Below are 18132 nucleotides of genomic sequence, written 5' to 3'. Positions count from 1 at the left end.
AGTTTTGGGAATGCCTGATGCTAGTCTTCATTGAACTAGGGTTGATCCCCTAGCTTGATGGCAATGGTAGAAAGGGGAAAAATGCCAAACCATGAGGTTAGAGTCCTACTCTGCTGCTGATGGTGGCCCACTGGTCTTATGGATGCCCAGTCTTGGGTTGCAAGGTCAGATGTGAAGAGTTGAGAGATGGAATTACACTTTTAAAATATATATCATAGACTAACGAATTGGGTTTAGATTGTAAATGTTAAAGGAAAGATAGGGTCAAAGAACAGCTAATTTCTGATGCTATGAATGAAAGAGCAAGCATCATCTATTATTGAGCATTTTTAATGTAATTAATTTTGAAACTTGAGTTTAAATCCTCAGCTGATTCACAGGAGCATTATAAAACAGTATAGCCATCAAGGCTTTACAGGTGCCCAAATCTTAGTTGAGCAGTTGGTTTTAAAGCATGACTGAAGTAAATAATGGATTTAGGGTTGGAATTCTAGTTTTGAGCACAGAGCCATAGCTTACCCCACCAAGGATGGAGTTATTAAAATTGGTGATCCTCAGGAGTCGAGAATTAGAGTGCAGATATCTCTGAGCTTGCATGGTTGGAGAAGAGAATTGTCAGGTAAAACTCAAGAGGATATGAATTGAATAAGTATTTGAATCATGTTTGAATCGGGTCTACAAAGGCACAAAGTATGTTGAACATAGTTGGTGAAGTAGAAGCACAGATTGCTCTGAAGGTATGGTGCAATAACTGACCATCATCTCGAACTTGGGTTATGTTGAGCATTCCAAATGACAAAATATTCAGAAAGATAAAGTTGGAAAAGGGTATATGCAGTGCAGTGTTGATCAAGGATTCTGTTATACCACTGAGACATAAGAATAATGTAAACATGGGGGCAAACTATCATCACCTCATTGGATTAGAGACTAAAATAAAGGGAACTCTATTCAATATATAATAAATGGTAATGCCACAAAGATGAAGTATATTAAAAAGTTAAGTATAGGAAGGATAGGATCCAGGAAGGCAGGTGGTGAGCAGACAGTACTCAGCTTCTTTGCAACATCTGATGAAACCCACATCGGGTGACCCGTTCTGAGGAGGGGTCAATGGACCCAAAACGTTAACTTCTGATTTCTCTTCACGGATGCTGCCAGACCTGCTGAGCTTTTCCAGCAGCCTCTGTTTTTGTTTCTGATTTACAGCATCTGCAGTTCTTTTGCTTTTCGTTCAATATTTTCATGAACCTTTCACAAATCTCCCAGTCTACTAACACCAAGCAACAGATTCAACGAAGTGGGAACGACAGAATGCCAGGAGCAGTACCAGACATGCTTACAAATAAGATGTCAATCTGGTGCAGCATGTGATAGACAAAGCCTGAAAACCAACTAATCCTATTTGAGCTCTGCAGTCCCGCCACATCCCATCATCTGTGCTGGTGGGCAATTAACCAACTCATTGGAGGATGAGGGCTCAAAAATTATCTCCATTCCAAATGATGGGATAAATAAGAACTTAGGTGCAAAAGGCAAGGCTAAAGCATTCGTAGTCCCTCTAACTAGAAGTGTCAAGTGGATGTCTCCTCTTCACAGCTACCAGTATATCACTTCATATGATATCATGTAATAATTAAAGGTTGTAGGGCCTGGCAGTATTCCAATAACAGACTTGTGCAGCAGATCTGGCTATGCATTCCCTGTGCATTTAAACCCAGCCACATGGAAAATTACCCTGGTGTGTCCTATCCACAAAAGCAGAACAAATCCAACCGAGGTAAACCTTGCCAGGTGAGTTTACTTTGAATCACCAGCAAAGTGATGTCAGGTGGTTTTGGCAGTGCTATCAAGCAGCACTTAACTCCAGAATAACCTCCTTGCTGAGGCCCAGTTTGAATGCTGTTAGGTCAACTCTCTACCTGACTTCATTACAGTCTTGGTCCAAAAGTGGATGAGAAAGCCCTAGACACTATGGGCAATTTCGCATGATCAGTCCACCTAACCTGCGCATTTATAGGCTGTGGGCGGAAACCGGAGCACCCAATAGAAACCCACGCAGACACGGAACAATGTGCAAACTCCACACAGCCCGAGGCTGGAATTCAATCCGGGCCTCTGGAGTGTGAGGCAGCAGTGCCTACCACCGAACCTCCGTGCAGCCCTTAAGAGGAAGTGTGGGTGACTGCTTTTGAAATCAAGGGCAGCATTTGTCTTAGTATGCCATCAAGGAGCCTCAACAAAACTGGAGTGAATGGGAATTGAAGGGGACAGGTTCTGCTGGATGAATCCTATGTAGGTCCTCCAATCTTGTCTGCTGCAGGATATCGCTGCAGGAGCACCTCAAGGTATCTATCTTTAATCACCCTGTTCAGACGTGTTTTGACACACGGCTGGAACTGGTGGGACTTGAACTCAGGCATTCTGGCTCGAATGTAGGGATGCTGCCACTGCACCACAAGTCCCTGATCAAGCAGCTGAACATAGTTGTGCTATCTCAATGCCTCCATTAGGAGTTCAGTGGTCAGGATGTATCGTCACCAGCAAATACTGTTGAGTACCATTGGAGACTCTTCAGATACTGAAACAGTCGATATTCAAATGCAGCAAGATTTGGACAACAGTCAGGCTTGGTCTAATCAATGTTAGCAACATTTGTGTCATGCAATGATCATTGCCAGTAAAAGGGAAACCAGAAACAAGAGAGTAACTCACCGACTGACTCTCCAAAACCTGTCCACCATCTCCAGAGTGCAAATCAGGAGAATGATGGAATATTCTCTACTTGCTTGGATGATTAAGACTTCAATAGCATTCAAACATGACATTATCCACAACAAAAAAGCCTCTCATCAGCAGTCCATCCACTATCTTCATCATTCATTCCCTCCACCACTGACATGATAACAGCAGCCTGTACTCTCTACATGATGGTAGAGATCTACAACAATTCACCAACAGTCATAGAGATGTACAGCATAGAAACAGACCCTTTGGTCCATGCCGACCAGATATCCCAACCCAAACTGGTCCCACCCGCCAGCACCCGGCCTATATCCCTCCAAACCCTTCCTATTCATATACCCCATCCAAATGCCTCTTAAGTGTTGCAATTGTACCAGCCTCCACTACATCCTCTGGCAGCTCATTCCATACACGTACCACCCTCTGTGTGAAAATGTTGCCCCTTAGGTCTCTTTTAAGGACACAGCCTTAAAATTAGAGGGGATCATTTCAGAACAGAAATGCAGAGACATTTCTTCAGCCAGAGAGTGGTGGGCCTGTGGAATTCATTGCCACGGAGTGCAGTGGAAGCCGGGACGCTAAATGTCTTCAAGGCCGAGATTGATAGATTCTTGTTGTCTAGAGGAATTAAGGGCTACGGGGAGAACGCTGGTAAGTGGAGCTGAAATGCGCATCAGCCATGATTGAATGGCAGAGTGAACTCGATGGGCTGAATGTCTTATAGTCTTATATCTTTCCCCTCTCACCCTAAACCTATGCCCTCTAGTTCTGGACTCCCCCTCACCAGGGAAAAGACTTTGTCTATTTACCCTATCCATGCCCCTCATAATTTTGTAAACCTCTATAAGGTCACCCCTCAGCCTCCAACGCTTCAGGGAAAACAGCCCCAGCCTGCTCAGCCACTCCCTGTAGCTCAGATCCTCCAATCCTGGCAACATCCTTGTAAATCTTTTCTGAACCCTTTCAAGTTTCACAACATCTTTCCAATGGGAAGGAGATCAGAATTGCACGCAATATTCCAACAGTGGCCTAACCAATATCCTGTACAGCCGCAACATGACCTCCCAACTCCTGTACTCTGACCAATAAAGGAAAGCATACCAAACGCCGCCTTCACTATCCTATCTACCTGCGACTCCACTTTCAAGGAGCTATGAACCTGCACTTCAAGGTCTCTTTGTTGAGCAACACTCCCTAGGCCTTTACCATTAAGTGTATAAGTCCTGCTAAGATTTGCTTTCCCAAAATGCAGCACCTCGCATTTATCTGAATTAAACTGCATCTGCCACTTCTCAGCCAATTGGCCTATCTGGTCCAGATCCTGTTGTAATCTGAGGTAACCCTCTTCGCTGTCCACTACACCTCCAATTTTGGTGTAATCTGCAAACTTACTAACTGTACCTCTTGTGCTCACATCCAAATCATTTATGTAAATGACAAAAAGTAGAGGGCCCAGCACGATCCTTGTGGCACTCCACTGGTCACAGGCCTCCAGTCTGAAAAACAACAGTCCACCACCACCCTCTGTCTTCTACCTTTTGAGCTAATTCTGCATCCAAATGGCTCGTTCTCCCTGTATTCCATGAGATCTAACCTTGCTGATTAGTCTCCCATGGTGTTTTATTTTACCATATTATTTTGAAGTATTGTGCTTTTCTCTCAACATGTGTACATCTTTTTTTATGAAATTAATTTGGTGCACATAAATGTATGCATTAAGTTACTTTAAAGAACTTTTTAGTTTACTGCTTAAGTACGTTCATACAACTCCGAGGTGCTCATAGTAAATTATAAAATTGTTTATTTGTTTGATCCAGACCACTAAATGCTTCTTAAATTCTTAGAATGAGAGTAAGTTACAATTGTAACTGCACCTGTCCTTGTAGTACATTTGAAATAATTGATAAGAGTTGGCTGAAGTCGCTGTTTGCAGTATCCTCGTGGCTATTAAGACGTGTTTTTGTTTTGTTTCCCCGTTGTTGTAATGTTTTCTAAATTGCATAATCAATACAAAACTTGGTCTAAAGCCTACCACTAAACCACACTGGAATCTCTAGCATTGTTCAGTCATGATACTATTACAGCTGAATTTTATATTTGAACGTTTGTTTGCGATCTTAATTGACTATGGTACTTAGAAGCCTACTTTATCCAGATCCGAAAAGTGTGGCGCTGGAAAAGCACAGTAGGTCAGGCAGCATCCAAGGAGCGGGAGAATCAACGTTTCAAGCGTAAGCCCTTCATCAGGAATGTTGGGAAGGGATGGTTGTGGAAAGGGGACTTAGAGATAAATAGGAGAGTGGGGGGAGGGGGGAGGCAGCTGGGAAGGCGATAGTTAGATGCAGGTAGGGGCTGATAGTGATAGGTTAGAGGGGAGGGTGGCATGAATAGTTTGGAAGGATGATGGGCGGGTAGGACAGTTGAAGAGAGCAGTGTTGAGTTAGAGAGTTGGATCTGGGATGAGGTGGGGGTAGGGGAGACAAGGAAACTGGTGAAACCGATTTTGCCATGTGGTTGAAAGGTCCCAAGGTGGAAGATGAGGCATTCTTCCTCAGTCGTCGGGTGGCTTGGATTTGGCATTGTAGGCAGCCCAGTACTTGCATGTGCTTGACCAAGTGGGAGGGGGAGTGAAAGCGGTCGGCCACAGGGCAGTGGGGGTTGTTTGTTGCATGTGTTCCAGAGATGTTCCCTGAAACGTTCTGAGAGTTGGCATCCTCTTTCCCTGAGAGAGACATACACAGTAGATGAGGTATTTGAATGTGAAAAGATCCTTTGGGACCTTGGATGAAAGTTGAGGGGGGGAGATGTGGATACAGGTTTTTCACCTCTTGCAGTAGCAAGAGAAGGTGCCGGGATCAGAGGGTGAGTTGGTGGGGGGCATGGACCTAACAAGGGAGTCACTGAGGGAAGGGTCTCTGCGGAATGCAGACCGATGACCGACTGCTTCAAACCCCCCTCCCACTCTGCCAAGGACATGCAAGTCCTGGGCTATCACCACTGCCAAATTCAAGCCACTCGATGATTGATAGGAAACAGGAAAAGAGAGGTCACCCTGTTGGGAGTTTTCTATCAGCTTCCGAATAGTTCCAGAGATGTAGAGGAAAGGATAGCAAAGATAATTCTGGATAGGAGTGAGAGTAACAGGGTAGTTGTTATGGGGCTTTAACTTTACAAATATTGACTGGAAATACTATAGTGTGAGTACTCTAGATGGGTCAGTTTTTGTCCAATGGCTGCACAATGGTTTCCTGACACAGTATGTAGACAGGCTGACAAGAGGGCAAGGCCACATTGGATTTGGTACTGGGTAATGAACCTGGCCAGGTGTTCGATTTGGAGATAGGTGAGCACTTTGGTGATAGTCACCACAATTCGATTATGTTTACTTTAGTAATAGAAAGGGGTAGGTGTATAACACAGGGCAAGAGTTATAGCTGGGGGAAAGGCAATTATGATGAGATCAGGCAAGATTTAGGATGCATAGAATGGGAAGGAAACTGCAGATGGGCACAACTGAAACGTGGAGCTTATTCAAGGAACAGCTACTGCGTATCCTTGATAAGTATGTACCTGTCAGGCAGGGAGGAAGTGGTTGAGCGCAGGAGCCGTGGTTTACTAAAGAAGTTGAATCTCTTGTCAAGAGGAAGAAGGCGGCTTATGTTAGGATGAGATGTGAAGGCTCAGTTAGGGCACTTGAGAGTTACAGGTTAAACAGGAAAGACCTAAAGAGAGAGCTAAGAAGAGCCAGGAGGAGACATGAAAAGTCATGGGCAGATAGGATTGAGGAAAACCCTAAATCTTTCTATAGATATATTAGAAATAAAAGAATGGCTAGAGAAAGATTCGGGCCAATCAAGGATAGCAGTGGGGAGTTGTGCGTGGAGTCCGAGGACATAGGGGAAGCGCTAAATGAAGATTTCTTTTTGTCAGTATTCACACTGGAAAAAGACAATGTTGTTGAGGAGAATACTGAGATACAAGCTATTAGACTAGACTGGATCCATGTCCATAAGGAGGAGGTGTTAGCAATTCTGGCAAGTATGAAAATAAATAGTCCACTGGGCCACATGGGATTTATCCTGGAATTCTCTGGGAAGCCAGGGAGGAGATTAGAGAGCCTTTGGCTTTGATCTTTATGTCATCATTGTCTACAGGATTAATGCCAAAAGACTGGAGGATAGCAAATGTTGTCCCCTTGTTCAAGACGGGGAGTAGAGACGACCCTGGTAATTATAGACCAATGAACCTTACTTTGGTTGTGGGTAAAGTGTTGGGAAAGGAAATACAAAGTAGGATTTATAATCATCTACAGAAGAATAAGTTGATTAGGGATAGTCAACATGGTTTTGTGAAGGGTAGGTTGTGCCTCACAAACCTTATTGAGTTCTTCGAGGAGGTGACCAAACAGGTGGATGATGGTAAAGTGGTTGATGTGGTCTATGTGGATTTCAGTAAGACGTTTGATAAGGTTCCTCATGGTAGGATTTTGCAGAAAATACTGAGGCATGTGTTTGAGGGCGATTTTAGTGGTTTGGAACAGACATTGGCAAGCTGAAAAAAGACAGAGGGTGGTGGTTGATGGGATTAGATTAGATTCCCAACAGTGTGGAAACAGGCCCTTCGACCCAACCAGCCCACACCAACCCTCTGAAGAGTAATCCACCCAGACCCATTTCCCTCTGACTAATGCACCTAGCACTATGGGCAATTTAGCATGGCCAATTCACCTGACCTGCACATCTTTGGACTGTGAGAGGAAACCCACGCAGACACTGGGAGAATGTGCAAACTCCACACAGGCAGTCACCTGGCTGGAGTCGAACCTGGGACCCTGGTGCTGTGAGGCAGCAGTACTAACCACTGAGCCACCATGCTGCCCTCAATATGTTCATCCTGGAGTTCAGTTACTAGTGGTGTACCACAAGGATCTGTTTTGTCATTTCCTGCTGTTTGTCATTTTTATATATGACCTGGATAAGGGTGTGGCAGGATGGTTTAGTAAATTTGTGGATGACACTAAGATCGATACAGTTGTGGATATTTCTGAAGGATGTTGTAGGTTACAGAGGGACATAGATAAGCTGCAGAGCTGGGCTGAGAAGTGGCAAATGGTGTTTAATGCAGAAAAGTGTGTGGTGATCCCCTTTGGAAGGAGCAACAGGAACAAAGAGTACTGGGCTAATGGTAAGATTCTTGGTAGTGTAGATGAGCAGAGAGATGTCGCTGTCCATATACATAGATCTCTGAAAATTGCCACCCAAGTTGATAGGGTTGTTAAGAAGGCACATGGTATGTTAGCTTTAATTGGTTGAGGGATTGAGTTTCAGAGCCACGAGGTAATGCTGCAGCTGTCTAAAACTTTGGTGCAGCAGCAGTTGGAGTATTGCAATACAGGAAGGATGTGGAAGCTTTGGAAAAGGTGAAGAGGAGATTTACTTGAATGTTCCCTGGTATTGAGGGAACGTTACGAGGAAAGGCTGAGGGACTTGAGGCTGTTTTCAATTGTGAGAAGAAGGTTGAGGGGTGACTTGATTGAGACATACAAGAGGGTTAGATAGAGTGGACAGTGAGAGCCTTTTTCGTTGGATGGTGATTGCTAGCACGAGGGGACATGGCTTTAAATTGAGCAGTGGTGTATGTAGGACAGATGTCAGAGGTAGTTTCATTACTCAGGGTAATAGGGGTGTGGAATGCACTGCCTGCAACAGTAGTAGATTCGCCAACTTTAAAGGCATTTTAATGGTCATAGGATAAACACATGGATGAAAGCGGAGTAGTGTTAGAGATATAGGCTTCAGATTGGTTCCCCGGGTCGGTGCAACATCGGGGGCTGAATGGCCTGTACTGCGCTGTTATGTTCCATGGTGGAAGAGCGCCTCATCTTCCGCCTTTGGACCCTTCAACCACATGGCATTAACGTCGACTTCACCAGTTTCCTTTATCTCCTGTTCCCCCCCACCTCATCCCAGATCCAAATGTCCAATTCGGCACTGCCTGCTTGAACTGTCCTACCTGTCCTTCCTTCCCACCTATCCGCTCCACCCTCCCCTACAACCTATCACTATCACCCCCCCACCTCATCTAGCTATCGCCTACCCAGCTACGTCCCCACCCTCCTACTTATCTCTCATCCACCTTCCCTCCCCACTTTCCTGATGAAGGGCTTATGTCCGAAATGGCGACTCTCCTGCTCCTCATATGCTGCCTGACCTGTTGTGCTTTTCCAGCGCTACACTGATTTCCAGCATCTGCAGTCCTCACTTCCTCCTACTTTATCCAGATACAGTGCAACCCATATGTATCATTAAAGCACATTCTCAAATCGTATCTCTTAGAAAAGATAAATAACTTATTGACTTGACTAGGATTTATTCCTTTTATATTTTATTGTATTTTCTATTGGTGTTATATTTCAACGAATATATTTTCCCATTGAAAACGCTGTAATACTTTAAACCAAAGGTTGGAAAGAATGCTTTATATGTCTTGAAAACTACTTTTTTTTTAATTAAAAGGTGTGTTTCTCCGATGGAACCGTTCCTTAAAATACTTAAATGAGGCCTGGGATGAAATAACTCACATCGTTGAATATAATAAGGATCTACAGGCAAAAGTAAATGCACTTCGACGACAGCTAGCTGAACTGCAAACAGAAGACTAAGATTTGAAAGCCCTTGACAGCAATCTTTGAATCATTACATTTACTACATTTAGAAGTAATAATTTGGATATGATGTGCATGTCTTAAACCCTGAGTATACTGGCATGTCGAGTTCTCTACAATAAGACCCTTTCGATGAATTCTGGTTATTGGTAACATTCATAATGTAGATGATGTCTTGATTGATTTTTTTGTAGAAGAGTATTTACAGGTATGGTTTTAAAGTAAAATCATTTGTGCAAACTTTGGAGCTGACCATCCTGTGGAGTAAATGTGGTTTGGCATTTTTTGCTTGGGTTAAGTATTGCACAGATCATATGAAAATTTCTTTAAATTACCTTTCCTGTACACTTCACATTAGACTGTTCTGTATGGCTTTTTAAACATAAGTCAACACGTAGCTTTAACTGGATTGACAACGACATCAAAATTGTTGATTGTGCAATTTAAGGCAATTATGAGTACTGTAAAGTCTGAATCTTTTGAGTGAGAAAATTATTGATTTTAGAATATACCTCATCAGTTATTAAACTGGTTGATGGTCCTGCACTTTGATAGAAATAACTTTCCTAAGAAGTTTCCTAATTTGACTAGTAGCAGTCGAAATTTTTTCACATGGAAATAATCCATCTCAACCTGTTACAAGCAAAGGTCACTGCAAGCTCAGCCAAACAGTTGTGTACGTCTACTCATGCCAAATTTCAAAATTTAAAGCCTTAGAATACTCAGCTTAACAATCCACTTCCTGAAATAAGAAAAAGTTCAAACTAAATTCTGATTCTGTTGAGATGGATTTTGCAAGTAAGATCTTTTATTGCTACATGTGTGAATTGTAAATGATTTGTAATTGGTTTCAGGTGCATTATAACAACGTTAAATTAAATGGTTCGATCATTTTCACGTGAAGACAGTCAGCAGTCAAAATAGCTTCTAATCTGGAAAGCAGATAATGTTACATTTTTCTAGCGCACAGTTATTAGCAGTTTAAAAAAGATACAGAAACTATGCCTCCTGAGAATATTAAACATGGTTCAACAAATAAACAAGACCTCTATATGCATCTAATCTGAGATTTTGGACTTCTGGTATCATTGTCTGCACCTATTGAAGAATATACTTTACCTTTATCTACCTTTGTATTGTCTGGTTGTAACAGTGCTGTATGAAACCCATTTCTACATTTTCTTTAAATATATTCAAAGGAATTGCGACCATATCAAACAGTGTATATTTTCAAGATCTAGCGGAGCTGGAGATTTATTTCATTTAAATGTTTGTGATTAGGAGGTTCAGTTTAAAATGTTGTCAATTTGTGGCTGGTAGCAAAATAGAAGTTTCCAGTCTTCTTTTGAAGTAGCACTTTATATCCTTGCATCAGAAGATATTCCTGTTTAAACTTGAGCTTGCTCCTCTTGTGTTCAAGGGCATTGTTTGTGACATTTGAAGTGAGCTTTAAGTAAATGTCACTGATGCTGCAGAGCAGTGTTAACAACAAGTTAATGTCACTCACTAATAATCTTCAGTTATGCAAATGCTTGTACAGCTATCGTAATACTAGATCTTTATATGATCATGCCGACTTTTAAAAAGTATTTATATTTCACACTACATTTAATTCTTTTCTTTTCAAATGTAACAGATGAACAAAGTTAATAAAATAAAAGTTTACCTTGATGGTTTTAAAGTTTGTATTGGATAACACGCAACCTACATACTTGAGGCCTTCTGAGTCAGTGAAGTAATTGAATGTTTCTATTGTGCTTAAAAGATGGATGTCATTATCTGGTTTAATCAAGTGAGTGCCTTTTACTCTTGTTCTTACCCCCAAATCCCACTTCATCTCGCAGATGAGAAAAGATTTTATCATCTTGTCAGCCATTCCATATGTCAGATTTTTGGGTATACGTATTTTTAACACCAGTAGTCTGCTCTTTATTCCAAAGGTGGTTGTGATTGTTGCTGGCAGAATTTTGTGACACACCAAATTAATTCTTTTAACAAAGTAGGATCACATTCTTCAGCTAAGCTTCATCAAATCTAGGGTATAGTTTGCCAATGCTAAGGACACCTTTCTTTGAAGCAGATAGCATGAATGTTAGATTTCTGGCTTGTTGCAAAAAATTCTCTTCGCATTCTACCAAGTTGTCCTTTTATCTATTTTCTGTGTTGTTGGTAGGGTTAACTTGGTGTCAACGGGATGCATATAGAAGCATGGAATTACTTTTCTTTCATTTTTCCATGAACTGGAAAAAAAATTATATTAGAATGTTGCACTGTCATAATGCTTTGTGAAAAATTATTCTAAGCTTGGTAATGGTGTTAAATCATTCTGTGTTGCAGTCATTTGCTGTCATTCCTTTGTGCTAAACTATACTGCCTTCAATCTATTCAATTATGTGAACCAAATGTTTTTGTGTATATTTAAAAACTAGTTAAACTTTCCAAGATACTCAAGTGCATGTTTTCTTAATTACTATCAAAATTGTAAACTTTAGACAGTGAAGTTCAGGAATCATGAGAAGTGCTGTGAGTTGCTGTAATTCAGTATGTGCTGTAGAAGTAGTTTATTGCATATGTTGGCTTGAATTTTGTACTTCGAATGACACCAAACTTGAGATTACATGGAGCCTATCTGCTGCATTCATTAGCACTTGTATTCTGCAAAGGCACCATGCATTGTTCTAAATGACTTTTTGAAATAATAAAATTCAAAATTATGCTCTGGAATTGTTTATATGTGATTACTTTTAAATATTATACAGTTATAAAATAGACACAGCTTAGAAGGAAAGTGTTCAACGGACCTAGTTGATGGAAACTCTTGCAAAAGCATCTAAGCTCAATCTACTTACCATCCTAACTAAGCCATTCAGCCCATCAAGTCTTCTCTGCCATTCTGACAATTCATGGCTAATCTAACAATTCTCAAGTCCACTTTCCAACCTTGCCCCCATAATCCTTGATTCCCAATTAAATATCTGTTTATCTTAGCCTTGAATATACTTAACAACCCAGCCTTGTTTTTCCTCCATGGTAAAGAAATCCACAGATTCACTATCCACAAAGAAGATATTCATCCTTGTCAGTTTTAAATAGGTCAGCCCTCATTCTGAGTTTGTGCTCTGCAATCCTAAACTCAGCTCTCCTGATAAAGGGCTAATGTCCAAAATGTTGACTCTCTTGCTGCCTGACATGTTGTGTTTTTCCAAAAAGGGGAAACAACCTCTCCGCATCTATTCTGTCAATTTATTTTAAGAAACTTGTGCATGTTTCAATAAGGTCACCTCTCAGTTGTCTAACCTCCACAGAGTAAAAGTCCAATCTATTCAACATCTCTTTAGACAGTCCCTCCATTCTCACGAAAAGCCTCATGAATCTTCTCTGGGCTGTCTCCAAAGCCAGTCAATCTCCCTTTTCACAAGGAGCCCAAAGCTATACAGAGTATTCCTCTTGTGGTCCAACTAGTATGGATTTAATTGCTCCTCCATATTTTCAAACTTCACTTCCTTTGCAATAAAGACTGATATTCCCTGCTGAAATTGTATATTTTTATGAGGACTTCTGTGCTGTAACTTTATCAAATTTTCATATACCAATTTTTCTGTACTAACTTGAGCTGCCTATATCTCTTAGCAGGTTCTCTGAATTATCCTCACCTCTCACCTTCTACTTATTCTTGTCATCCACAAACTTATTTATATTAGATTTGCTTTACTCATCCAAATCATTGTTGCATATTATAAATAATTGTATCCCCAGAACTAACCTGTGTGGCACTCCACTAGTTGGAGGTTGCCATCCTGAAAATGCCCCACTTATCCCAACTCTATTTTCTATTAGGTAGCCAATCCTCTGTCCATGCTAACACAATACCTATGACCCTATCAAATAAGACTCGGCCCATCGAGTCCACTCTGCTATTCAATCATGGTTGATGGGCATTTCAACGCCACTTACCCGCACTCTACCCGTAATCCCTTAATTCCTTGTGAAATTAAGAATTTATCAATCTCTGCCTTGAAGACATTTAATGTCCTGGTCTCTACTGCACTCCGTAGCAATGAATTCCACAGGCCCGCCACTCTCTGGCTGAAAAAATGTCTCCTCATTTCCATTTTAAATTGACACCCTCCAGTTCGAAGGCTGTGCCCACGGGTCCTAATCTCCCCACCTCACAGAAACAAATTCCCAGCATCCACCATTTCTAAGCCCTGCATTATCTTGTAAGTTTCTATTACATCTTCCCTCAACCTTCTAAACTTGAATAAATGCAATATCTGGATCCTCAGCCGTTCATCATATGTTAGGCCTATCATTCCAGGGATCATCTGTGCGAATCTCTGCTGGACATGCTCCAGTGCCAGTATGTCCTTCCTGACGTGTGGGGCCCAAAACTGGACACAGCATTCTAAATGGGCCTAACCAGAGCTTTATAAAGTCTGAGTAGCACATCGCTGCTTTTACATTAAATGACATTATGTTTTCTTTAACCACTGACTCAACCTGCAAGTCAACCTTTAGAGAATCCTGGACTAGCACTCCTAGATGGCTTTGTAGATTAGATTAGATTACATTACATTATAGTGTGGAAACAGGCCCTTCGGCCCAACAAGTCCACACCGACCTGCCGAAGCGCAACCCACCCAAACCCCTACATTTACCCCTTACCTAGCACTACGGGCAATTTAGCATGGCCAATTCACCTGACCTGCACATCTTTGGACTGTGGGAGGAAACCGGAGGAAATCCACGCAGACACTGGGAGAACGTGCAAACTCCACACAGTCAGTCGCCTGAGGCAGGAATTGAACCCGGGTCTCCGGTGCTGTGAGGCAGCAGTGCTAACCACTGTGCCACCGTAATTTAGCTTTATGAATTTTCTCACTGTTTAGAAAGTAGTCCGTGCCTGTATTCTTTTTTCCAAAGTGCAAGACCTCTCATTTGCTCACATTGAATTTCATTAGCCATTTCTTGGATCACTCTCCTAAACTGTCTAAATCTTTCAGCAGCCTCCCCACCACCTCAGAACTACCTGCCTGTTCCACACAATTTGGTACCATTGGCAAACTTTGCCAGAATGCCCCCAGTTCCTTTATCCAGATCATTAATATATAAAGTGAACAGATGCGGCCCCAACGCTGAATCCAGCGGGACACCACTTGTCACTAGCTGCCATTCCGAAAAAGAAATAGCTTAATGTGTGTACCGTATCAAATACCTTATAAAAACCAAAAGACATTACATCTGCTGTCCTTAGTCTATCGAACCAGTTTTCTCCTCAAAGAAGTCTAAAAGATTTGTTGGGCATGGATTCCCCTTCAGGATCCTGATCATATTATGTATTCCTAAATGCTCTTTTATTACTTACTTTAGACTCTAATACTTTCCCATTTTTTTCCACGTACTTTTCTAATTGCTTTCTAAAAGCTTCAATTCCATTGGCCTCCACGACAGCTTCAGGAAGTGCACTTGAGATCCGAACCACTTTGTTTTTTTTTGAGACAAATTGTCATGATACTGTTTCCTGTTAATCACTTTAAATTGGTGTTTTCTGGTTCTGGTTGTGCCAATGGAGCCAGTCTTTCTGTCTGCTTTGTTTATACCCCTCATTTTGAACAGCCGAATCCTTGTTTGAAGGATGTTGCATCTTGCCTTGTTCTGACAGGACCATTCTTTTCTTTTAGGTGTACAGTAACATTCCTGAATTCCTTACAAATCATTTCACAAAGATAAGGTCAGATGAGGGCAAACCGGACCATCAAGTTCAGGGTTGTCCATTGTGCAGTCCTGGGGCCACATGTCCTGAACCCTAGTCATCTGGCCCTCAAAATCAAGGTAACTGATTCCTATTTATGTATTTATTGTGTGTTGGTCTATCGTATTTGAATTTTTAGAGCTATCCTAACACTGTAGTCATATTCTTGAACAATTACAAGTCTTTTTTTATTTCGAAGCAATGGTTTTCTTTAATAAAGTCAAGCATTGAAATGTTTGTACTGTTAGCATATATGTTTGCAGGTATGTAATGTGATCTTTTAGAGCTTCTACAAAAGGTTTTTCAGCTAAAACGTTTTTTTGTTATTTGAGACATTGCTCACTTTGGAGAACATACAAGAACTAATTTTAGTTGATAAGTAATTGTTTTAGTAAATGTTTAAAGTAATGTTTTTTGAAGAAATGAACAATGTTAATATAGTCAAATATGTGCTAATTATAGGGAGAAAGACAATGCTGGCCTGACCGCTAAGCCCATATCTTATGAATGGGTGGAAAAAAGAAATTATACCATTGTTTAAACCCATCTTATTTAAAAATGAATATTGTAATAGAAGCATGTTAAGGTACTTGGATATTGCAGACATGCCGTTGAAGCTTTTCATCTTGATTGCAAATGTGCCAAATCTCAAATGGAACAACATTTTAATTCTGCATGAAAATTGGATGCTAATTGGTTGGAAAGTGAATTCTGATAGAGGCATTGCTACAGAGAAGCATTAAATGCCAAGCTTTTGTTTAAATTGAAATCAGCAAGTTGACTGGTCAAGGAACTGCTTTGGGGAATGCTGACACCACCACAACCACCCCACCCCATAAATACACACGCACCTTGAATAATTACCTTGGATTCGATATTAATGTAATTCTAAGAACAACTAGGTATTCTTAAAATTCTGTCCCAATGAGTGCAAGATAAAAAGCTCGGACACCATCTCCCCCTTTTCTTCAACAATACCCGAGAACTGTATTTCCAAGTGACTATTTGAAATCCGGCAGTCAGATGAAATCGCTTTTTTTTTAAAAGTGTAGAGGCTCATTAATTGCTTTGGTATGTGACAACTTTCAGTGTATTATACATTTTTAAATAAACTGAACCATTATATAAATTAAGGAAATATTATTTGGACTATCTTAATCATTCTGCTTCCAAGTTGAAAGCATCCTATTTATGTAAGTGAGCAATTCTTCGTCCCATTTTTCAGTTCTGTTATATTTAACATTTTAAGTCTTCAGTTATTACTTTCATGAATAAAAGTAAACATTTAAGAGCTATAGGACAATAAAGTCCAATATTTTATGACAAATTATTACAGGAAAACATTTTTCTTTATTTTTTTTCCTCTTGGGTTGTTCACATTAATCTGTGTAATTAATCTTTAATTCCTGGAAACAGCAGGGCATTGTGAAAAGATTGCATTCCTTTCTGTGATTGAGAGTCAAGTGGATTTGGCTAAAGTTTGCTTGAATTTCAGATGATCGTTACTGAGTACATGGATACAAATGCTGCTGGCAATTTATTGACCCATCCTGGATGTTACCTGTCTTCCTGCGAAGTGGCGGTTCTATACTTGGTTCAATATTACCTTGATATTGAGGGTAGCAATTTCTAATGACCTTGTTTCCATATAGAAGGATCATGTAGGTGTGGAAATTGGGAAGATAGTTTGTAATATACTTGAACAACTTAGCATTGACAGGGAGGTGATGGTGGTTTTAGTGGACTCAAAAGTGGATAAATACCAAGGCCCAGATGAGATGTATCCTAGGCTACAATGGGTGGAAGGGAGGATTTGCAAACTCTGGCATTAGTTTTTAAATCCTGTCTGGCCACAGGAGGGATGGCAGAGGTCTGGAGACTGGTTCATGTGGTACCATTATTAAAGAATGGTGATAAGGATAAACTAGCAAACTACGGTGAGTGTAGCATCTGTGATAGGGAAGCTATTGGAATAAATTGTCAGCACAGCTTTGTGAGTATAAAAGATTGAGTCGAATTTTTTGATGAGGTGACTAAGTGTGTGGATGAGGGTAGTGTACTTGATATAGTAGTCCATTTGTACATTGGTAACTTTTTTTCATGGCAGACTGATCAAGATATTAAGAGCCCATGGGATCCCGGGCAATTTGGCAAATTGGATTCAAAATAGCTTCATAGCAAGAAACACAGTTGTCGGCTGTTTTTGTGACTGGAAACCTTTTGTTCAGTGTCATAGCATAGGATTCAGTGCTAGGTTCCTTGCTGTTTGTTGTGTACATGAATGATTTAAACTTGAATGGAGGATGTGGGATCAATAAGTTCACAGATGACACAAAAATTGGTGCTGTGGTAAATAATGAAGAGGAACGCCTGAGAGTACAGGATGGGCTGGTCAGTAGCAAATGGAATTTAATCCTGAGACATAAGAAGGGGATGACATTACTTCAAGAGTACTAAGGGAGGAATACATCCAAGGAGGTTATCTGGTGGAAGGTGGAATTGAGAAATAAGAAAGGGATGATCACCTTATTTGGATTGTACTATAGACTTCCCAATTGTTAGCAGGACATTGAGAAACAAATTTGTCAGGAGATTTCATTTAACTGTAAGAATAATCAGGTAATTATGGTGGGGGATTTTAACTTTCCAAACACAACCTGGGACTGCGGTAGTTTTAAGGGCTTGGATAGAGAGGAATTTGTGTGTACAAGAACATTTTCTATTTCCATACGTGGATGCAAAACTTGACCTATTCTTGGGAAATAAGGCCGCAAGGTGTCAGTGGGAGAGCACTTTGGTGCCAGTGACCATAATTCTATTAGTTTTAAAATAGTGATGGAAAAGGATAGACCGGAGCAAAGCCAATTTTGACATTATTAGACAAGAACTTGCAAAGGTTGATTGGGGGCGAATGTTGACAAGTAAAGAGGCAGCTGGAAAACTGGAAGCTTTCAAAAATGAGATAATGAGA

General features: G+C 40.9%; 1 protein-coding gene across 2 annotated transcripts in view; it reads left to right on the top strand.

The window, feature by feature from the left end:
- The window catches only part of mtmr9 (myotubularin related protein 9), a 75395-nt gene extending 63262 nt beyond the window's left edge, over positions 1-12133 (top strand). For both annotated transcript variants that reach the window (XM_087979805.1, XM_043682436.2), the window contains exon 10: positions 9261-12133. In XM_087979805.1, the coding sequence (XP_087835931.1) occupies positions 9261-9406 (146 nt within the window). In that variant the 3' untranslated portion in view covers positions 9407-12133. The remainder of the gene's footprint in view (positions 1-9260) is intronic.
- Positions 12134-18132: the final 5999 nt, after the last annotated feature.

Source organism: Chiloscyllium plagiosum, unplaced genomic scaffold, assembly GCF_037043375.1.
Source record: "Chiloscyllium plagiosum isolate Xiang-an unplaced genomic scaffold, Cpla_swu_hap1 HiC_scaffold_3, whole genome shotgun sequence".
NCBI classification, from domain to species: Eukaryota; Metazoa; Chordata; class Chondrichthyes; order Orectolobiformes; family Hemiscylliidae; genus Chiloscyllium; species Chiloscyllium plagiosum.
The sequence above is the reverse complement of the archived record's forward strand: the minus strand, read 5'-3'. Positions and strand labels throughout refer to the sequence as shown.